This window comes from Onychostruthus taczanowskii, unplaced genomic scaffold (assembly GCF_017590055.1).
Source record: "Onychostruthus taczanowskii isolate IOZ18803 unplaced genomic scaffold, ASM1759005v1 scaffold97, whole genome shotgun sequence".
NCBI lineage: Eukaryota > Metazoa > Chordata > Aves > Passeriformes > Passeridae > Onychostruthus > Onychostruthus taczanowskii.
Window position 1 is genome coordinate 261,360 of NW_024507768.1, and position 23,384 is coordinate 284,743.

Here is a 23,384-nt window from a genome sequence, read left to right on the forward strand (position 1 = left end):
CCCGGCGCGGCCGCGGCGTTCCGGCGCTGGGAGCAGCTGCGGCGGCGGGCTGCGACGCCCTGGGCCCGCGGGCTCCTGGCCGCGGCCGCCGGGCTCGGGCTCCTGTACGCGGTGCTGCGGGTGCCGGTGCGGCTCCGGGACGGCCTGGCGGCCGGTGAGGGCGGCAGGGGCGGCCGGTGCGCCGGGGGGAGGCGGACCCTGCCTGTGGAGCCGGGCGTGCGGGCAGGGCAGGCTCGGCCCGGCCGTGCCGAGCTGCAGCCGGGCTGTAGCGGGAGTGCCGGGGCGGCGATTGTCCCGCCGTGCTGCGCACCTGCCGTGCCCGCGTGTGGGACCGTTCAGGAGGAACGCTGAGGGGCTGGGGGCTGTGCAGAGAAGGAGCAGGAGGGGCTGAGGGAGCTGGGAAGGGCTGGAGAATCCTGAGGGAGCTGGGAAAGGGCTGGAGAAGCCCTGAGGGAGCTGGGAAGGGCTGGAGAATCCTGAGGGAGCTGGGAAAGGGCTGGAGAAGCCCTGAGGGAGCTGGGAAGGGCTGGAGAATCCTGAGGGAGCTGGGAAAGGGCTGGAGAAGCCCTGAGGGAGCTGGGAAGGGCTGGAGAATCCTGAGGGAGCTGGGAAAGGGCTGGAGAAGCCCTGAGGGAGCTGGGAAGGGCTGGAGAATCCTGAGGGAGCTGGGAAAGGGCTGGAGAAGCCCTGAGGGAGCTGGGAAGGGCTGGAGAATCCTGAGGGAGCTGGGAAAGGGCTGGAGAAGCCCTGAGGGAGCTGGGAAGGGCTGGAGAATCCTGAGGGAGCTGGGAAAGGGCTGGAGAAGCCCTGAGGGAGCTGGGAAGGGCTGGAGAATCCTGAGGGAGCTGGGAAAGGGCTGGAGAAGCCCTGAGGGAGCTGGGAAGGGCTGGAGAATCCTGAGGGAGCTGGGAAAGGGCTGGAGAAGCCCTGAGGGAGCTGGGAAGGGCTGGAGAATCCTGAGGGAGCTGGGAAGAAGCTCAGCCTGGAGAAAAGGGGGCTCACGGGGATCTTGTGGCTCTGTACAGCTCCTGCCAGGAGGGGACAGCCGGGGGGTCGGGCTCTGCTCCAGGGAACAGGACACGACCTCCAGCTGTGCCTGGGGAAGTTCGGGTTGGACATCAGGGGAATTTCTTGGTGAAAAGGGCGGTCAGGCTTTGGAATGGGCTGCCCAGGGAGGTGGTGGGGTGCCCACCCGTGTGGCACCCCGTGCTCTGGGCTTGTTGACAGGGTGGGGATTGCTCACAGGTTGGACTCGATAAGGTTGGTTCTAAACTGATTGATACTCTGATTCTGTGAGTCTGTCCCAGCCGTGCCTACGGGCAGGTGGTGCATCCCACCTTCGCTTGGTGACACACTGAGCTTGTCACCTGAGCCCGGGGTGAGGGACACGCTGCTGCTGCTGCGTGCTCCCCGCCGGAGCCCTGCCCTGGCCATGCCCTGGCCGGAGCCCTGCCCTGGCCAGAGCCCTGCCCTGGCCGCCACTGTCCCTGTCCAGCCTGTGCTGGTGGCAGGTGACAGGGCTGATGTGCAGTTTGAGTCCAAACCATGGCCAGAGCACCACTAGATAGCTGCGTTCTCTGCACTGTGCTCACGACAGCAGGAGGGAGAGGTCTGTGGAAAACGTATGTTGGCACTGCATATAAATTTGCATCAGAACAGGGTGATTTTGTCTGAAAGTGAAATAATGTATTAAATTGGCTTGTTGTGGTCCAGCAGCCACTGTATGGATGAAACTGTAAGATGCTTTGTCTAGAAAAATAGTGATTTTTTTTTTTTTTTTTGTGGGATATAAAAATTGGCTGTCACAGGTAGATACAAACAAAATAATAGGTGGTGAGGATTCCCCTAAGAGTGTAGCATTATAAAGCTACTAGGGCTATAGTGTACTATGTATTTGCATGATATTTGGAATTCTTTAATAGACAAGCTGTTTATCTATTTCGGTTCTGATTATTAAGTCTCTCGTTTTTTTTCTCTTAACAGTGACCATGTTCTTAAGCACTTTGACTCCAAAATTCTACTTTGCCCTTACAGTAACTTCATCTTTTATATCTGGACTGATATTTGTAAGTAGCCCCCTTCTTTTTGTTTTTTTTGAAACAACTTCAGCACCTCTGGGATGGCTTTATGAGGGGTAAAGGGAGTGAATATCAGACTCTAGAGGGTGCCTTTGTGCTGGGAAGGAACTTCTCTGATGTCTTGTTGCAGCTCTTTAGCTGTGTGTGTTGCATGTTGGGACTGTGTGAGTCTGAGAAGATCACCTGTGTGGGATGCTGGAGTGGCTTACCTCCCCTGCAAGCTCCAGCCTGTCACTGGTCACCTCAGAGAGCAGACAGGGCCTGATCCAGGCTGCTCCAGGGCTGACACTTCGGTGTGGTCCTTGAAGGCTTGTGATATGCAGGTATTTTTAATATTTAATTTATAATAGCTTCAAAAAGAGACGGTGTGGTCCTTGAAGGCTTGTGATATGCAGGTATTTTTAATAGCTTCAAAAAGAGATGGTGGTATTTTTGGCCCAGAATTTCTGCTAAGTGACTGTCATTGTGTTAACTTAGCCTTGTTTCTTTGTTAGCCTCTCTCTTTCTGCTTAGCAGAACATCTCAGTTTAATGGGCCGTTTTATCCTTCATTCTTTCAGATTATTATTGTGAAATTAAAAAACTACTCTTTTGAATACTACAAATTTGGTACTGCAGGTACTACAGCTTGAAATATCCTCACCAGAAAAGAGGATATAATGGCTTTTTGCCTCTGTTCACAGTTCCCCTATACAGGTGCTTCTGAAAGGGTTTCTGAGTTACCCTGATGACTTTGGGAGGGAGGAATATAACATTTGACTAAAATGTTGCTGTTTTTTTCCAATCTCTTGGATGCTCTGTGAGTGATCCTGCATGGCAAGTCAGGCCAGGCTAGATCATGGTGTTACTCTGCTTGGGGAAGGGTTCCCTCCCTGGTCCTTGGCAGGGCATGTCCTCGCTGTGAGCCCCCTTTGTCCCCAGTGTTTGCTGGGAGGGTGCCACCTAAGGAACCTTCTGGTGCTCTTTTCTGCTGTGACAGGTGTTTGAGTGGTGGCACTTCCGAAAGTACGGCACGTCCTTCATCGAGCAGGTTTCTGTGAGCCATCTGAGGCCCCTCATCGGGGGTGCAGAGAGCAGCCCCCCAGCCCCAGCAGCTTTCTCGGCGGGGGAGAGCGAGACCAGCAGGCAGAACATGCCAGGTGATTCCTGATGAGTCCCAGGGGCTTTCCTTGAGCTTTGAGGGGGCTTGTAGTGGCTTTGGCTCTGCGTTAGTGCTTCTAAAAAATGGACAAAGCCTACATCTTACAAAGTGTTTTGTTAGTAGTGCTAAAAATAAACTAAATCATTGTGGTTTTTCAGTCTAAGGCATTCATTGTTAAAGATATGATTTAGAAAATGTTATACATTTAGCTAAAACTGTTTCAGTAGCACTAGTTATTTACTGTTCTAAAGGTAAATATTGCATGGGTGTACATGCATTGCTTATTCTTCCCACCCTGTGCTTTTGTACCCCAGCAATGCTGGGGAGCAAAAATGTTTACAGACTAGCAGAAGTTCATGAAGATGATGATTGCCTAATAATAAAATTAAAGCAGCTTTTGAAAACACAACTGCTTTTGCATTACTGCATTTTAATGTCAAGTTAATTTCCCGTGCTTTTAATTTAAAAACTACTTTTATTTTGTTATTCCTCAGAGTGCAAAGTGTGGCGAAATCCTCTCAATCTTTTCAGAGGGGCAGAGTATAGCAGGTATTAATTATCTTGCTTTCCACTGCATATTTTTAAATTTAATCGGGGGCATGCACATGACTTCTTCACAGGGCTTGCGCTGGTAATGTCAGGAGACAGCTGGAGACCTGCAGGATTATAGGGGTGGTTGATACCAATCCTGTGTTTAAAAGGCACCAAGCCAAGCTTTGGCAGTTTCAGTGTTAAGAACTAAAATATTGCTGTAACATCAGGGCTTTTTGAGAGTAAAGTAGGGGAAAAAACTTAATTCAGAGGTTGAGACAGTGATTCTCAATCTAAATTCTCTTTTATTAAACTATATTGTAAGTCTCCTAGTGTTACTTCATGGGAAAAGCTGCTTTCTAGGAAGCCAGTTCCCAGGTTGTTTAGAACTTTACAGATTATTGAACAGTAGTACTTGAAACTTTGTGTTAGTAGCTTTAGTCTTTTATTACAGATTTTCTGCACTAGGCACATCAGATATTGCCTTGATATCAGCATTGCTAATTACTAGGAATGCCTTTTACTGAAATCTGTTGTTTTAGGTACATGTGGGTGACGGGGAAGGAGCCTCTTACTTACTATGACATGAATTTGTCTGCTCAAGATCATCAGAGCTTTTTCACCTGTGACACGGATGCCCTCCGGCCCTCAGACACAGGTACTGATGTCTGCCTAAGGTGTGTGAGTGTTGGACAGTGCCAAGTGTGTGCTTTTACTGAACTTGAAAGTAGTGCAAGTTATTGTGTCAAATATTTCATGAAACTAGCCTTTCTCAACTACTAAAGAGGTTTAATACATGTAGAGGATCTGTGGTTTGTGTTGGGAGTTAAAGCCCATCCAGTTCCCCCCTCTGCAAGACACCTTCCACTAGACCAGGCTGCTCCAAGCCTCTGGAATTTTAGTGTTTAGTGAAATTTAGTGGAAAGGTGTTGTTTCACATTGTGCATTCTTTATGACTTTAGTGCTGTCACAGTCCTGATGTTTTTTAAGATCTCACACATTTCAAATAATTAACACAACATTACAAACCTGGATTATATTCTCAACAGCCAAAATGTGGTCTCATTTCAACCTTAGTAATGAATAGTGCAGTCTCCAGATTTTTTTCCTTGTGTTCCACATGTTTAGTGCAGAAAATGTTCTTTACCTGGTTATTGTCAGCGTGGGTGTGAATTATTGTCAATTTGTCACATTCCGGAGGTGTTCCTTGTCAGCTGGCTGTGACATGTTTGATATGAAAGATGTGTTTTTATTTCACAAAGGGAGTGAATTGTCTCGCTTGCTGAGCCAAGACTAATATTTTGTTTCCGAAAGAAAACTCAAATATTTTTCCACGTTATTCTTGCTGGACAGCAGGAGGTTTTGTTCCAAAAGAAACATGTATAGATTCTTCAGTTTTCTTATCGTCCTTGAGATAGGCCAGATATCAAACTCCATGAATGTAGGGTTTTGGAGTTCTTTCAGGACTGCTTTTTAGTGTGAAAGTTAATAATCCTGCATAGAAAATGGTAGCTCTGAATGTGTTGTTTTCCTAGAAGTTGATTTTCAGTTTGTGTTTCCAGTTTTACCAAATGGAAGCATGGTAGGAGGGGTCTAGAGTCATTGCATTGAAATAATTTTGAATTCAAGTTGTAGTTCAGAGGACACTTCTGAATAGATTTCACCCTTTTTGCTTGTTCCCAAACCAAATAAGCTGATAAATGTATATCCTGAATTGGCTTTGCCTTGTGATGCCACTCAAATGTGCTTTGTAAATTTAAAAATAAATTGTTAACCCTTTGTGATCTAACGGTTGTCTAAAAATAATCATGGAACAGAATCCCAGAGTATTTTGGGTTGGAAGGGACCTGAAAGCTCATCCAGCTCCACCCCCTGCCATGATTAGGGTCACCTTCCTCTATCCCAGGGAGCTCCAAGCCCCGGTGTCCAACCTGGCCTTGGACACTTCCAGGGATCCAGGGGCAGCTGCAGCTGCTCTGGCCAGTTTAATATTTAAGTATAAAACTCTACCTGTGCAAGACACCACTTACTCCATCACTGTTTTCTTTGAAGTTCTGTTTGAAAGCTTAAATTAAAGTTCTTTGCAGGTCTGTGCGTGAACCTGTGTTTAACAATTGCTCCTGCCAAGCTTTCAACAAGTCTTGGGGAATGTTTCCAAAAACCTGTAGCAGTTTAGAAATAGTACATCTGCCTGGTTATGTAAGCTGTGTCTGTGCTCCGTGGAGGAGTTCTGAAATGGCCAGCGAGGAATCTTCCTGGTGGTGTTGCTTTCTTAGACTAAATTTGGGGTGTACTGAGCTGTTGCTGGAATTTGATGCTTGTGGTAGGAACAGGCTGAAATGAAAAACAGTTGTTTGTTCTTCCTTATAACAATCGTGCAGCAAACAGGAATTTTCAGACTGGAGGGAATGTTAACTAGGGCTGGCTCCCAGCAGCCAGTGTTGCCTCTGCTGGCTCCCATCAGACTGGAGGGAATGTTGACTAGGGCTGGCTCCCAGGTCTTTCACAGGTGTCTGTCCCTCACCAGCCTTTCCATGTGTTTCCTACAGTTATGCAGAAAGCCTGGCGAGAGAGGAACCCGCAAGCCCGGATTAAAGCAGCATATCAAGCTCTAGAGTTGAACAATGAGTAAGTTTGTACGTTCAGCTGCTGTGTTTCTAGTGGGAAGGATTAAGTGGAAGGATACTGAGCACACTGTCAGTTTCTTCATCTAATAATTCACTTACAGCAAAGTTCTGAGTGCTTAAGGGGGGCTCCTCGCACTGGGAATTGCACATGGGGCTGTAAATTGCCCTGAAATATTGAACTCTTCTACTAAAAACATCTTTTGTGCAGCTTTTTTTTTCTTAAATTGCTGTGTTAGTGGCAATAACAAATGAGAAATCATATTCATGTATGGAGTGGTCTTAATTGAATATAAGGTCATGTATTTCAGAGATGGTATCATGGTAGAATTGTATTTGGAACTCAGTGATGCCACTCCTGTAAAGGAATTAAAAATACTCTGTAGCATAAACCAAAGAATTTCACCCACAACTGTGATCCACTTTGCTATGTTGTCTTGTTATTTTTGTGTAAAATGTTTTAAAACCTCCTGATTTTTAAAAAGTAAACCAAACAAAGAAAAACCTTTGCAGACAATTACAGACCATTTTTACAGTTTCAAGGAGAAATAATTTAACTTGCTTGAACAATTTTTTCCTTTGCTTTTGCTCCAAATGGGAGGGGGTGTGTGTGGTTTTTTCTGTAAAATGGAAAAGGTTTATTTTTTCCCATCCCTCCCCCTTTGAACTCAAGTCAGTGTTTTGGAATTTTAATACTGTCAATGCTTACATCTTAAACATAAGTGAATCTTGCCCATTTCTAACACTTCTGTCACTTAATAAAAATACTAAACTTCCTACCTCAAAGTAACTGGTAGGTTTTTCTCTTATTTCAGTTGTGCTACTGCATATGTCCTCCTGGCTGAGGAAGAAGCAACAACTATTGTGGATGCTGAGAAATATTTCAAGCAGGCTCTGAAAGCAGGAGAAATGATTTACAGAAAATCTCAGAACTGCCATTCCCAGAGCCCCCAGCATGAAGCACAGCTGAGTAAGGACTTTGAATCACATGAACTCCTGGGTTTGTGTGAGCAGAAATGTAAAACTGAGGTTATGATTAGGAGAGGTAAGGATTGAAACTGATAGACTAATGCTTTTTGTCTTTGTAATCAGGAAGAGACACCAATGTACTGGTGTATGTGAAAAGGAGACTAGCCATGTGTGCCAGGAAACTTGGAAGAATACGAGAAGCAGTAAAAATGATGAGAGATGTAAGTAAAAATAAAAAAAACCTGAGTTAACAGTTGTTTTCAATCACATTGTCCTAATTGATGGTTTTAAGTTCATTTCTAGGCATCATAATTAATCTGTTTGAATTATTTTCCCATGAGTTTGCACATGATTGAATGGGGCTTTGTGTAACCTGGTCTAGTAGGAGATGTCCCTACCCTTCAGCTATGGCAGGGAGTTGGAATGAAATGAGCTTTGGTTGCTTCCCACCCAAACCATTCTGTGATTTTCTGAAATGATGCAGTTCTTTTCTTGCTGCTTCCATGCCAGTCTCTCACACTCTGAGACAACAGAACATTAAAAAGCCCTAGATTATTGTACTGATTTCTATTAAGTATTTCAGTCATTCAACTGCAATTCTATTTGTAATTTATTTCTCTTTACTGATTTGCAGTTGATGAAAGAGTTTCCACTTCTCAGTATGCTGAATATCCACGAAAACCTCCTAGAGGCCCTTCTGGAGTTACAGGCATATGCAGATGTCCAGGCAGTTTTAGCCAAGTATGATGGTAAGTGATGCCTGTTGGAAAATGTGGGTGTTTTTGGATAAGAATGTGAGTGAGGTGGGCAAGGGATGTCTGTCCACAGGCAGAGTCTAGCCATGGCCTCAGCAAGGTGAGCAGGCTCCCTTCATCAGCAACAAATAGGTGCCTGCAGAGTGCAGGTCAAGTTCTCCTTTTGGCTGCCAAGGTCAAATTTAGGCAAACTAAATTGCATATGAATTACTTCCTGTGTTTTTAAGTTACTGCTAATCTGTAAAGAAATCCTTGCTTCAATTCAAGGATCATTTTAATTAATCTCTTCTACATCCCTGGATATGCCTAAATTCATCAGCCTTTTTCAGCCAGTGCATAGCCTGGAAGTAATTGATGTAAATAAGCTGGAAAAGGTAGTTTTCCTTTTTGTCACCTTCCAGGCTTGGTGGTGTGCTTCTGTAACACTGAGGTTGCTTATCAGAGATTAGCAGTGTGCAAACATGCTGCTGCCAGAGATCAGTGGTGTGCATCAAATTGTTGTTTGCTTTCACTTTCTGTCTCAATCAGTAGGTTTTGGATATTGTGTAAGTCTAAATAAAGGTTAATAAAGTATGTTCTTATTTTTTATTGCCCTCAGTTTTGCCACCTGGATAGTGCCCAATTCATGAGTGTACAAAAGGCTGCTGTCAAAGCAGGGCCTTAAATCACCTTTGGAATGGAGGGACATAGCAGTATTTTATGACAGTTATTGTCAGAAGTTGTTGATTTCTCTGTTATGTCAGTTCTTCATTGCCTCAGGGAATCAAAGGTATTATATTTTTCCCCAAATCCTGTGCCAGCCGAGCACCCTGCTCCCATTCCTTGGTCCTCTTCTGGGTGGATTCTTTTTAATTTATGAAAACCATTTGCACTTTGCCCAGTGCTTCTTTCTGTTAACACCAGAAATTGTGACACTTTCTTAAGAAAGCATTGTTGATTTTTTTCTGAGCATCTGGAAAAATGAGTCCAAGCTTCAAACTCCCTGCAGCACCCCTGTGTTTGGCTTGACACAACAGCCAGACTTGCAGTAAGTGATGGACAGGCCCAGGATGGGATTTAGAAGAAAAGCAAGAACCATCTGACTATACACAACGTGGTACTTGGGAATTAGACCCCAGACTTTGTCTGCTTTTAAAGTAAACTTGCACTGTGGAGTGCTAACCTTCTAATCTGTAATTGTCAGCTCAGACTTGGCTTCAGATATGCTACAAAGCTACAGCTAACAGAATTTTCCCTCATGGAGCTGCAGAAGAACGGAAATCGCGTTTTGGTTCAAATTCATCTACCTGTCTGTAATGTCATTTTTGTGGTCAGCTTCTGGTCAGTGTCTCAGCATTGTACAGAACTGTGTTAATGTACTGTTGCAAAATTAAGATCAGAAGCTTACTTTAAATCTTTGTGGGTTAATACAGGAAATACATTCTGTTCTTAAGTGTATTTGTTTGCACATTTCTCTTTGGATTCAGTTTCAGTGTGTTGGTACATTTAGAAACAAAAGGTGACTATCACCTAAATACAACTTTGGGTTTTCAATCTGAGGCTGTCAGAAAAAAGACAATTCAGAGTTTCTAATCACAGCTGAAATGTTCCAGATGCTAAATTCATTGTCTCCCATACCCAAGGAAAAAATCTTTAACTCAAAGGATGTGGGTTTAAAATGTTTGACTCCCTGCAGCACCCCTGTGTTTGGCTTGACACAACAGCCAGACTTGCAGTAAGTGATGGACAGGCCCAGGATGGGATTTAGAAGAAAAGCAAGAACCATCTGACTATACACAACGTGGTACTTGGGAATTAGACCCCAGACTTTGTCTGCTTTTAAAGTAAACTTGCACTGTGGAGTGCTAACCTTCTAATCTGTAATTGTCAGCTCAGACTTGGCTTCAGATATGCTACAAAGCTACAGCTAACAGAATTTTCCCTCATGGAGCTGCAGAAGAACGGAAATCGCGTTTTGGTTCAAATTCATCTACCTGTCTGTAATGTCATTTTTTGTGGTCAGCTTCTGGTCAGTGTCTCAGCATTGTACAGAACTGTGTTAATGTACTGTTGCAAAATTAAGATCAGAAGCTTACTTTAAATCTTTGTGGGTTAATACAGGAAATACATTCTGTTCTTAAGTGTATTTGTATGCACATTTCTCTTTGGATTCAGTTTCAGTGTGTTGGTACATTTAGAAACAAAAGGGGACTATCACCTAAATACAACTTTGGGTTTTCAATCTGAGGCTGACTGGTGACTGTCAGAAAAAAGACAATTCAGAGTTTCTAATCACAGCTGAAATGTTCCAGATGCTAAATTCATTGTCTCCCATACCCAAGGAAAAAATCTTTAACTCAAAGGATGTGGGTTTAAAATGTTTGTATTGCCTTAGAATCTTACAGCTTAATTATTTTATTTTATCACAGATATCAGTCTTCCCAAATCAGCAGCAATATGTTACACAGCAGCTCTGCTAAAAGCCAGAGCTGTTTCAGAAAGGTAAGCAAGGACATGTGTGAAAACAAGGGTTTGTCACTGTATCTTGGGTTCTGATGTAAAATATGAAGGGAAAAAGGTCTAAATCCTTTGTTTTAAAATTACTTCTAATCTGTAATGAAATCTTTGCTTCAATTAAAGGATTATTTATTTTTTTTAGTCTTTTTTACATCCCTGTTATGCCTATTTATGTAGCAATTACATTTCTAAGAGCAAGTTGAGTGTATTTATATATATACATATATTTGTGTGTGTAATAGAACACAATTTAAAACTACTTTTAAGCATCCATAGATTTAGTACAGGGGAGGATGTTTGGCCCATGTATTGGCCAAGTGCTTTTGTGTAAATGCTGTTTTCAGTGTTTTGCTTGGGATTTGTTTTTTGGATGTTTGTGGTAGGTGATGCTGGCATTTCACCATGGTCTGAGCCCCGCTCCTCCTCCCAGCAGGTGATGCTGTAACAGGCAGCTGAAAGTCAGGATCAACATCAATTTTCATATGTCACGGGTAGCAGTCAAGATACCTGACTTAACATGAACATTTTTCTCCTAGAGGGGTTTGTTTATCTTTCTTGATAAATCAGCCAATTTTTAAATGAACTCTGAGCTTGCAGTGCAAATAAACACCCAGTTAGCATTTATTATTTATTACTTTTGTTCAAGGTGGGTTTTTCCCTTCAGGTTCTCCCCAGAAACTGCCTCCAGGAGAGGACTTAGTACAGCAGAAATTAATGCTGTGGAAGCAATTCACAGAGCTGTGGAATTTAACCCTCATGTTCCAAAGGTAAAAGTGTTTTCTTTCCTATTGGACCACTTGTAATGTATTCTGAAAAATACCATATTATAATATCATTTTGTTATTGGAGCCTTTCTAGCCCCATATTTTCTTGAATTTGGTTATAATTCCCTCTGTGGAGTTGTTAAAAACATTAGTATTTATATCATAAATATTTTGTGGCTAGATTTTTTTTTTAAATAATAGCTGATGTTCAGACATGGGTTTTTGCACAAAAATTTAAACTGCAAATTTTCTAACTCACTGGAAAATCCAGTAACGTATTACTGAAGGCCCTTTACTCTCAATAAGGGTGGACATTAATAAATATAAATGTAGATATTTAAAGTCATAAAATAATCACAGAATGGTTTGTGTTGGAAGGGACCTTAAAGATATCTCATTCCAGGACCCTGCTTCCAAGTCCCTAAAGCCAAATTAAGTTCTCCAAACAGTAATCACTCTAGTATTCCAAACCCCTTTATTCTGCTGGGCTTCCAACCATGGCTCCATGGTTATTGAAAGATCTGCAGTCACTTATTTTCTTCATCCACGTGTAAACAAGATGAAGAGTCTGTATCACCACGGGCTGTAATTTCATGTCTGGCATCAAAACACAGATTCCACAGAGCACTGGGTGAAAGTCAAGCATTGCTTTTTCCTGTCCTAGGGATGCTCTGAGTGTGAACCTTGCAGCAGGAGGCTGGCTCAGGGCAGGGTCTAATCCTCTGGAAATGATGCTGGAGCCCCAGTGGCTGCTGCTGGGGAGGCTGGAATGATCCGGCCGCTGCGCTCTGTCTGCCTGTCCAATCCAATAGAATGTGCACTGGGGAAGCTAATTGCTGCTTCTTTGCATGACTGATCAAGAGCGCAGCAAGTTCATTTCACACAGTCTCAGACAGATTTTTCTTTAGCCTCTGCCTTTAGGGGCAGAAGATTATAATGCATTATCATTATCTAAAAGTTCTTTTGTTTTGGGTATCCTCCAGTTGCTTCTGGAGCCTCATATACCTTTTTTAAAGAAGTTAGAGATCATTTCGAACAGGCTGTTGTTAAAATATGGTCTGTAGCTCTGCAGACAAATGCAGAAACTGATTCCAGGTTTCAGTAACTTGATTTTCTCCTCTAATTGTACATCTGTCCGTTCTTCGTGGGTTTTGTGTTACAACATTGCCTCGAGGCACCAACTGATTAGATGACAGAGCAGAATTTTACTGGTGCAGGCTGTTTAGAGCTCTGAAATGTTTATGGTCAAAGCAAACAAGTGAAAAAGGGCAGAGAAGTGAAGCAACTTGCCCAGTGGATCACAGAGAGGGAAGAAAATCTGATCTTTGAATTTCTGTTCTGTTCTACCCCATAGACTGAAAATGAGTGTGTAAAGCAGGAAATCCCTCTGTTAGCACATCAGATGAAAGTCATTGTCTTTGTTCGTAGCATTTTGCATAAGGAAAATAAATTATTTCTCTTTGTTCTGCTTTTACAAGGCTGGTTGTTTGGAAAGTTAGAACCAGCTAGAAGAGAGGTCCTCTTAAGCCATTTCCAATTACAAATCTGTAACTGCATTGTGGTTCTTTATGAAACAATCTTAAACATCTGAATATCTTAGAGATTTTTATTGTGTGTAAAGACCTCAAAACCTTCAGTTCAGTACTGAGACACTTTCAGTACTGACACCTTCCCTGTTTTATGCATAAACATGGATGTGAAAACCTGCCAAGCTGGAATTTTTCTGTTTGTGTGGTAACATGGGTTCAGAGAGGGCCAAAGCCTGGGGCTGAGCATTGGTGTGTTGTGGCAATACTTGCACTGGAGCTCCACCACCACTGCTGGGTTTATATTCCCAGTTAGCATAATGGGAAAGTGGGCACTGTGGAGAGCATGAGCATTGGGTCAGGGGTCAGATATTTGAGACCATTTTCCCACAGCAGTGCTGTGTGAGTGATCCTTTACTGTGTTAAAAAAAAAAAAAAAATTGAAGAGGATTAGAGAGGATTAGCAAGAATATTACCCTCCAGAGTGCAGGCCCAAGGCACTGAGAGAAGAACCTAGCCAGGCAGCAAATGTGCTTTATTTGGCTGGGGCACAACCCCTCCTACATTCCTTGAAGAGTCTGAATGGGAAAAGTTAAGTCCTCAAACTGGATTAGTAAATAATCTCATGGTTTGTGGCATCTGCTGAAATAAATCGGTGAGTTAGCTGCATTCTTACACTTTGGGGGACACTGCAAGGAGTTGCCAGCTACGCTGATCAAAGATGTGCATTAACTGTGGCTGTTATTGGATGAGACACTGTATGGTAGGAGAGGACAGCTCACAGGTAAATACTAGAGCTGAAGCTGGATTTCAGTCTTATAAAAAGTAGTCATCTGTTTTTAAAAGCTAAGTTCAAATGAATACCTGACTTTTTTAATGTACCATGAGAAAATGTGGTACATGAAAAAAATTGTGTGGTCTGTGTTGCAAAGAAATAGGAAATGATTAATCCTTGTGTTCTTTGACCCCTCTGAGCATCAGATTTTCTGCTGATAGAGGGAGAGGGCTGAAATTGAAAAAAAAAACTGAAATCAAAGATACTTTGTGGTAGCCCAGTAAAACCACATTAAAAGATTTTCCTGGGTTTGGTTTATTATTCTTTTTTTGGTTAGCACACTGACACTTTCAGGTTTGCTGCTCATACTTTTAGAGCTAGCAAGTCCTCAACCACCTACACTGAAACGTTCAGTGATGAAGTAATGAGCAGAAATACTGTTGGTTTGGGGTTTTTTATCAGCCTAATTTTGTCCCTCGTTGGTGTTGCACCTGCAGCGTTGTACTTAATGTCTGTTCCACAAGAATGTGTTTTTATTTGTCTTACTGAAGCTGTATGGTTTTTCTTGACTTCTTTATTTTTTGTGTGAAAGCCTATTTTAAGAGTCATATACACAGGAGTGTGTTTTGCTGCTTTTCATTTCTCACTTGGTGCAGCCTGGCTGCTGTGTGGTAGAAGCTGGCCCTGGCCCCTTCTACGCTCAGTTATCCCTAAAAGGATCAATTGTGTTTCCCAATCAAAGGTTTTGGAGCATTCCATGTGACCAGGTGTGCTTTCCATTTTTCCTTTCAGTATTTACTGGAAATGAAAAGCCTGGTGCTGCCTCCAGAGCACATTCTGAAGCGAGGGGACAGCGAGGCAGTAGCATATGCTTTTTTTCACCTCCAGCACTGGAAGAGGATAGAAGGGGCTCTAAATCTGCTGCACTGCACATGGGAAGGCAGTAAGTATCTCCTTGTATTCTTTTCTGTACAGTAGACTAGTGTCTGCCTTTACCCCCCTCAAACATGGTTGGTTCTCTTTGTGAGAAGCTGGTTGCCTGATTAGATTCAGATCTAATGTCACTCACCCTTCTTGCAGCATTTAGGATGATCCCATACCCATTAGAGAAAGGACATCTTTTCTATCCCTACCCGAGCTGCACAGAAACAGCAGACAGAGAACTGTTGCCAAGTAAGTGGTTTCTAAGCAGTAATGATAATAAAACACAGGCTAAGGACATATTCAGTTTGTGGTATTCTGTATTTACCTTACTGTGATTTTTTTAGTTTGAGCTTCCTGTGAAGGGGATTCAGCTATTTGTTGATGTCCCTCCCAAAGGATCCTGAAGCACTTGACTTGTGTGTGTGGTAAATGTCAGCTTGATGCAGTAATAACCTAAGTCCTTCAGAGATGAAATCTGTGTGTGGTACATGCAGACTGAGTCTGGCCAGCCTTGAGAAAAACAAAGTTGACCGTTTGTTAAAAATTGCTTTTAAAAGAATTCATGGATTTGACTCAGTCCATGGTTCCAGTCCTGCATTGGGTATCCAGTAGAACCTGTCTGTGATCTCACAGAGACCCTTTGGTTAACCTGCAGCTTCACAGAACATTTATTGCTTTCTGTCATTAATTCAGTGGTCTGTATTGATCTGCTGGCTGCCTCCTGGAACTTTTTCTACATGTATTTCCATGGATTTATGCTAACACTTGATACTGAAAAGTCTTACCCAGCTGCTCTTTGCTTCAAGGTTGCTTTATGCAGTGATGAGCCTACCTGGTTTTTTCTACAAATAGACTCTATCATTACTGCCTGTACTCATGATATTTAGGAAAATAGCATTAATTTAGATTAGAATTGAGCTGTTAATTATACATCTTAATTGAATTCTTTTGGGGTTGAACTTCTATATCTTGAAGAAACACAATTCCCCTGGGACTGGAAAGGGCTACTGCAAAAGCACCAGCAGCCCTACAGAGACCACAGCTGTGGAAAGGAAAACTGCACAGACATGTTTCTATTTAAAAGCCTGAAGTTATATTTAAAATGTGTAATTTAAATTTGCCCCCAGACTGCTTTAAATTACTCATTTCTCACTTATGCAGGATATTGCACAAGGAATTCCTTGGTTAGCAACTAACCCTAAATTGTAGACTTCCCAGCATAATTAAACACCAACACATGCAGATATTTCAACAGGATCACTCACGCATTCCTGTTTTGTTTTAAATATAGAACTACCTATAAATAAAATCATCTTAGCACTTTTATTGCAGTACTTCTTCGAGAAATCTTGACACTTAATTTTTTTTAAAGTTATCTATTTAAAATAATGTTGACCAGATCAGTGATTCAGAAAACCTGGATTGGTTAGTATGAATCTCTGGGTACCATTAACATCTCTGATGGATGTTAGACATGGATCTCCAAATAGTCGATGTAATTGTGCTCCAAAATCATAGCATTTAAACCAAAACAAACCCTGAGCACTTTGCCATTAATGAATTGCAAGAGCACAAGACACTTTTGCTGGGTTTACTCTTCTAATGGTCCTTTAATGTGCTAGCATACAGAAGCAGTAACTGGGAGGGTGAAGTGTCTTTTTCCTCCACAGGCTTCAGTTTAAGAAAGAATACAATTGTATTTTCTCATTTTACAAAAAAAGGCTCATTCATAATTTTAGGTTTTTGTTAGATTTTAAAAACAGCTTGTCAAGAAGGGCAGTCCTTTTATAATGACTCATGTCTATAGAAACTTTTTTTATTCATTTAAAAATCTTGTGAAATCATTAGGTAGAAATCAGAGCTGGAGGTATCCAGAGCCAGTAAGTAATTGCAAATTCACCCAGCAGGTCCTCGGCGAGTGACCAGTGGTAGTGTTGTGAGTGCTGAAAGCTCCACATGCCACCCTTAGCCTGGCTAATCACCTGCTTTGGATTTTGTTACCAGAGATTGGAAATTGCAAGGAGCTGCTATGTACAGAATTTATAACCCCGTCCTGGCACTGTTTTCTTTGAGGTCTGCTCTGTCAGCTGCTCTGAACAGATTTACTGTAGTCTACAACCAGAAGACTTCAAGAAGTACTATGAAATATGTGTGTATACAGCATGCTGGTTGTTTTGTACTTGCTCAGCTGCTTAGAGCTCTAGAGAGTTGAAGACACCTGAACTGTTTTAGTTGGTTTGGGTAATTTTGACAGCTTGTGAACTTTACAGGTGTTCCTTCTGTCCTGTTAGAAAAGGAGGTACCAAAAACTTTGCCTGATTAAATGCTTAAAAAATAAAGCCTATGCAAGTGAAAAAGAAAACTGGGAAGATAATATTAATAATGAAAACAAATATGTGAAGACTCTTAATAATGAAAACAAGCATGTGATGTAGGGGAAAAATTAAGAAATTAAAGTACTGGAACCTAAGATGTGCTGCAGGAGTCTTTCCTTCTGAAAGTCCAGAAATGAGTTAAAAGGCCATAAATAATTCAGAAAGCAGTCCTTGATTATCAAATCTCAACATTCTTCATTTTTTCCTTTCAGCATTTCACGAAGTCTCCGTTTACCCCCAGAAGGAGCTTCCCTTTTTCATCCATTTCACAGCAGGCCTGTGTTCCTTTTCAGCCATGCTGGCCCTCCTTACCCACCAGTTCCCTGAGCTGATGGTCGTTTTTGCAAAAGCTGTAAGTACTGTCTCTATCATGGGGCTTGCTAAGGTATCTTGTGGGGCTTTGGGAATTTTGAGGTCCAGGGCAAAGTAGCCTCTAGTCAATCTCATGCTTGTGGAGCATAAATTACTTTCTCAAACTACTCCAAGCAGTAAGTTTGGCCTTTACTGAACTGTGGATCTCGTGCAGTAGAGCAGAGTAGCAAATAAAGAGCTCTGAACTCTAAGGGAATCATTTATTCTGGCTGTGCTAATCAAAATTGAGGATAAAAGACACTGGCATCCTGGCTGGTTTAATGCACCAGGTAATTGAGACCCAGGAGGAAAGCCCTTCTTTTTTAAGAATACTTTGTTCCTAGAAGTGTTGGCTTTACTGGTGAGCCCAGTCCAGTGTCCAAGTCATGCAGGTCAGAGAGTGGGGCCTCATTCCCACAGAGTGGTGCTGATCTTTATGCTGGAAAATGTAGTTGGACATGCCAGTGACAAATTTCAGTGCTGCTCATAATTGGCTGGGTTCATAGTAACTAGGGGCTAACTATTTGTTTGATTAATTCTGTAAGGGCTGAATTAGCAAAGTTGTATGATTTCCAAAGAGATAGAATGTCAGATGTTATGCTAACAAAGAATTGCTTGGTGAGGTTCTCTCTGCTGGGTTTCTTGAACCAACAAAAAGAAAAGACTTTGTATGGTTGAGTTGGCTTTGCAGCTGGGATGTCCAGTCCCAGAGTGGGGAAAAACCTCCCAGGCTTGAGTCGTTTGGCAGTGTGTTTATTGTGTTTATTTTCTTTAGGAAAAGATGGATAGTTCTGTTCAGCTGAAAAGATAGATGATCAAGAAGAGTGTGCATTGCCACAGCATTCCCCCAACCAAACCAGTGGTGGCAGGCACAGACAAAGGCACTCTTGACACTCTGTGGCAGTTTATTATCAGCAAATTTGAAATTGTGTACTGAGATCATCCAGTGAGAAGGGAATTCTGTATTACTCTCTTGAGGTTGACAGCTGAGAAGGAAATACCAGCTTCCAGTATTCTGCTATTTTAGCTAGTATTAATGTTGACTCTCAATCATACTCTAATGATAAAAATTCTTCCACATTTTACTTATTTGATGATTGTTCTCATGATTCAATTCCTGGTGTTTTCAGAGGGATTCAGAAAACTTGTAAGAAACTATGATACTCAACATCAAAGTAACATTTCTGTTTTTATTGCTCACAAAAAGGGGTGTTGCAACTAGGTGCCTTCCAACCCAAACCATTCTGTGATTCTGTGGTTCAGTTAATAGATTGCTTCAATAGTTTTATTACAGATAATGCTTTGATGGCTGCTAACACTTTATACATACTGTCTTGTCTTCTGCAGGCCTGTAGTAGTAGCATCTACTTACCAAAAATAGAAGATTATCTTCTATTTAATGACACCAGCCTTTTTACTTAAGCATACTGTAATAAATCAATTATTATTTGTTATACTGAGCATTATATCTTCAAGTAATTCCAGTACTTTAGGCTTTTTAAATTATTTTTTCCTATGTATCTTATTACTTCAAGTATTTTTCATCTTACTGTTCTTTAACTTACTAGATATAGTAATTTGAGATAATGAAGTTCTAGCTGGTATATCTGGAGTGCTTTGGCTGTAGATAAAAGCAATGTGAAATGTATTTCCAACTCTTGAATTTCCAAGAAACCTAGAACACGGTTTTAGGAATGGCAATTGGAAAGTATTGTGTGTATGGAATTTTTCACTGTAAATCTCCAGGCAGTGACTCCTTAGATTACATTTCAGTTGCTTCTTAATCAAACTCTTTTTCCAGCAGTTGAATCCACAGCAAGCTGAATGCCTCAGAAGGGGTTTAAGAAGTTGAATACCTTTCTATGGGCTTGAAAAGTCTGAGTTTACATATTTTCATTTGTTAGTGCTTGAGTTTGTTTCCTCCATAATAAATCACAGGGTAAACCTTGGCAAATTGCTAAAAATATTCCAAGTGGCCAAAAATCACAAGGAAGCGTTTGCTAGTTCCAATGTACACAGCGCGGCGCAGCATCGGCGCGGCCGGCCCGCGCTCCCAGCCCGGCGCCGCCGGCGTTTCTGGGCTCCTGCACGGTGTGCTGCTCCCCTCGGGGGCTCTGCTCCCCTGGGGATTGCAGCTGGCACAGCGCTGGGCCTTTGCTGGTGCAGTCAGAGCCCGTGAAGGTGCCCGGAGAAGCTGCGGCTGCTGAACCCCTGAAGCGTGCCAGGTCAGCTTGGGTGGGGCTTGGAGCAACCTGAGGGGGTGGAAAGCGGCCCTGCCCTTGACAAGCTGTTGAAATTGGGTGATATTTAAGGTCCCTTTCAGCCCAAACTATTCTGTGATTCCATGATAACTGTGTGAGGTGGTGCTGGTGAGGACAGTGGAACAGGCAGTGGCAGAGGATCCACAGGTGCTGCAGTGCCAGCACAGGTGCTCCCTGGGCCTCACTGTTTGTTTCAGATTTCTGATCGCTTGGAGAGTCACAAGTCCCTGGGCCTCACTGTTTCAGATTTCTGATCTCTTGGAGAATCACAAGTACCAGCACAGGTGCTCCCTGGGCCTCGCTGTTTGTTTCAGATTTCTGATCTCTTGGAGAATCACACTGCTCTTGATGATCAGACAGCTGTGTTTCTGAAGCAGCTGCTGTTTAGATTCTTCGCAGTGACAGAAGAGAGGAAGGTATGCAAATGACAATAATCTGAACTGTCTGAAGAAGCTGAAAAATGCTGCTAGATAAAACAACTTCTTTTGAAATTGCAGACAAAAGGGTCTGATTGTTTTTTCATTCAGTATGAATTTTAATTTTTTTTAATAATTACATGGAGGACTGGGTGGACATGTATCATCTTGCAAAAGTGAGGTTGCACAGTTCCTGCTGTAATACAAAGACACCAAGAAGTCTGTGAAGAACAGCAGTGATACAGAGTGATAGCAGGCACTGTAAACAGATCTCACAAGTTCCTGAAAACAATGAACATAACCTTCATAGAGTCACAGAATGGTTTGTGTGGGAAGGGACTTTAAACCCCATCCAGTTCCACCTCCTGCCCATGGGCAGGGGCACCTTCCACAATCCCAGGGTGCTCCAAGTCCAGCCTGGCTTTGGGCACTTCCAAGCATGGGGCAGCCACAGCTGCTCTGGACAATTCCAAGCAGATCAATCCCATTTTTTACATCAGAACCTTATGTTACTGGAATAGACCAGTGTAAATTATTATTAAAGTACTGAAAAAATAGTGCAGCAGTGTTCCTGCTGTATCCTACTGAAAACAAGTTTCTTTTTCAGGGAATTGGACAAAATCCTAAGACAGTCCCTGTTCCAAAGTGGTTTTATATGGATTGCTTGATACTTTCACAACAAAGAAGGAAGTCATGGGATTTAAATTAAAAATTGGCTAATTTTTGTGATTGCAAGATTAGGAGAAAACATTTTTCATTCTGGCTGGTCCCTAGCTCCCTGTTGGAGGATTCCTTGCCATTTTGTCTGTGGCAGCCATCTAGGGACAGAAAATAGGGCAAAGCAGAGCTGTGTCTGGCAAGTCCTGCTTTGTGTGACACTCTGCTTTACTTTAAGAACAAATCCCCCTACCACTTTCCCCAAAGCTCATTAAGTGAGACTGAAGAATTAACTTTTTAGCCAGCTGCTGAACTTTTCATATTTATAAACACTTGAGTCTTTTGCTTATCTAAGAGAAAATGTGTATAGTTTGGAGATGTGCACTTCCCTGCCAATGTGTAATGAGTGGTTCTACACTTGGTAGGGAAAAAAAGCCTGAAGTTTCCTGTCAGAGCTGAGTGTCGATGCCAAGGGCAAAGGTTTCTTGCCTTGCTAATCTACATCTTAACTCATGCACTTAATGTGAAGGTGCCACACGCTAACAGGCAGGGAAGAAGCCCACTGCAAGGAAAAGCGCCTGCACCGCTGTGAATGTTATGTTTTAAAAGCCTTTTTAATGTAATATTTGAGGTTATGATAGAAGCCAGGAGGGCCAAAGTAAAACTTTCAAAGTAAATGAGTCCTGTTGTTGCTAACTCATGAAATGAGGGTTTGCACAAGGATAACCTGAGTGCCAGTGGAATATCTGGGGGATGGGTTGAGAAGGTGCAGAGGAGTTTGCATGATTTGTTTTAGCCTAATCTTACTTCTGGAACTGTTTAGATGGCATCTAGAGTATGGATCCCGTCTGGAAGCACAGACTGCTCTTGGTGGATGGGCTGTTCTCTTGGGGTCGGTGACCTGTAAATAATCTGTGCCTGCATATTGAAAAAAATCAGGTGATCTTTAAGGTCCCTTCCAACCTAAACAGTTCTGTGGTCCTCTGAAAATCCTGTCCTCTGCTGCCTAGTCTGTTGAGCCTGAAGGCACAGTGCTGAGCCCTGGAAGAGCTGTGGTGTGGAGGAATGCCACCCTAACCCTCGTGCTTCCCCCCAGGTGCTGCGGGTGCTGTGGCCCGTGAGTGCTCCCAGCGTTCTGGCCTCCAGCTGAATGGACTGCACCAGGGTGAGTGCACGAGCCTGAGCTGGGGCTTCCAGAGGGCTTTTCTTCTCCTCTGTGTCTTCATTAATATCTAGGGTCTACAACAAGCCTGTTTCATGGCATCAGCAGGGAAGGGGTTGGAATTCTGTTGCCCTGAGGGCAAGACACAGGGTGGTTTTTGCTCATACTTTGGGTCTGCAGAAGGAGGTTGGTTTGGAAACTGAGCTGATTTATTGTTGTGTTGTGTTTCTTCCAGTGCTTTGGGACTCTTCTTTCACCCTTCATCTTCACTGTGGAGCACATTGAGGACCTGCTGCTGTCCAGCCCCTGGCATCAGCTGGCTAGTGTGACTGGCGTGTATTTTCCACCATAGTTTGATTTTGTTCTTACGAGCCTCACTTGGGGGTTGGCTGACCCCCAGTTGTGGGAGCCAAGGAAGAAATCTGGGCTCTTCAAACTGATATCCTTGACCATCTTCCATGCTGATGGTGCTTAGCATGTGAATTTTCTTCCTTGGCCTTAATCTGTAATCATCTAAGAAAATAGTTCTTGTTGAGCAATAGTTTATTGCTCTCTAAATCACTTGGACAACTGGAAGCTCATACTTCCTCTGTAAGAAAGGAGAATACACAAACTGAGCAGGTGTTTGGAGTACTGATGCTTCCTTCTCAGCTGCAGATGCGCCAGATACTTGGCTTAGATTTAATTTCATAAGCCTTTTTCAAAATATTTGTTAACAGCAAAGTATGGTTCTGCTTTCTTTATTAAAAGGTTGCTACTTAACACATTGAATTTGTTGACTTCTTAAGTGTCTGTTAAATATAGATTACAGTGTGCAAACAAAGATTTGTTTCTTCTCTCTCTTATGAGCTTGCATTACTCAAGGAGATGGTGAACTCCTTTACTTCACGTTACTTCTTTAGATTTAATTGTGCATCTTTTATTCTTTAAGACAAGGCATTTTGAAAGACAGGATGGCTTCTGAAACTGCCCAAAGTGTTGTGATATCTGCAGGGGACTCTGTTGGGAGACCTGAACCTTCAGGTGTTAGTCCAAAATAGTTTCACTGTTGTTATGAAGACTTGAAAAGAATGGAGATGTGGAAAATCCTTCAAAGGATTTGCTTCCCATACAGAGGAGTCCTGAGGGTTTGTTTGCTGCAGAGGGGAAAAGATGTGGCAGCCACGTGGTTTGAGGTAATTGGTGTGACTTCCATCTCCACTCTCCCCTTAGAGCAAAAGTCTTTTCCCACACAGGTCTGCTGCTTGGCATCAGGGAAGCAGTCATGTCAGCCCAGGCTGCTTAGAAGGGGAAGTGATAAAAATAGCACAGACTTGTGGATAAATGCTAATTCTGAGCACATGAAAACCCATCATCTTGCTTTTTGCAGATAAGCACATACACTTACAGGTAAGAACTGGGGAGATTTTACACGTTTGATCTCCACTATCTTTGTGAATGTTTGTGACACTGATGGCTTCTTCCAGAGGTGGTGTATATTAATCCAGTTTCTGAATCCTGGATGGAAGAAGCTTGCTGTAGCCTACTGTATTCTCTGGAACAATCTCTTCATCAGTCAATTACAAATCATTTGAATTGAC

The 23,384-nt window shown here is 42.6% G+C and overlaps 1 protein-coding gene across 6 annotated transcripts; it reads left to right on the forward strand.

Annotated features, from left to right (window-relative positions):
* Positions 1–6: 6 nt before the first annotated feature.
* ST7L (suppression of tumorigenicity 7 like) lies at positions 7–22,566 on the forward strand. Of its 6 annotated transcripts, none has more exons than XM_041427081.1 (16): positions 7–126; positions 1,984–2,066; positions 3,057–3,216; positions 3,713–3,767; positions 4,292–4,407; positions 6,299–6,377; positions 7,189–7,343; positions 7,466–7,563; positions 7,977–8,091; positions 10,506–10,578; positions 11,240–11,360; positions 14,451–14,601; positions 14,739–14,831; positions 17,170–17,309; positions 19,884–19,985; positions 21,466–21,566. In XM_041427081.1, exons 2-16 carry the CDS (start codon positions 1,989–1,991, stop codon positions 21,547–21,549), a joined length of 1,620 nt encoding a protein of 539 aa, XP_041283015.1. In that variant the 5' UTR covers positions 7–126; positions 1,984–1,988; the 3' UTR covers positions 21,550–21,566. The 6 variants fall into 6 exon arrangements, with proteins under 6 accessions (XP_041283015.1, XP_041283014.1, XP_041283019.1 ...); XM_041427080.1 differs by having other exon boundaries at positions 7–154; positions 21,466–21,564; XM_041427085.1 differs by lacking the exons at positions 19,884–19,985; positions 21,466–21,566 and adding exons at positions 21,739–21,807; positions 22,040–22,566 and having other exon boundaries at positions 25–154; positions 17,251–17,309.
* Positions 22,567–23,384: the final 818 nt, after the last annotated feature.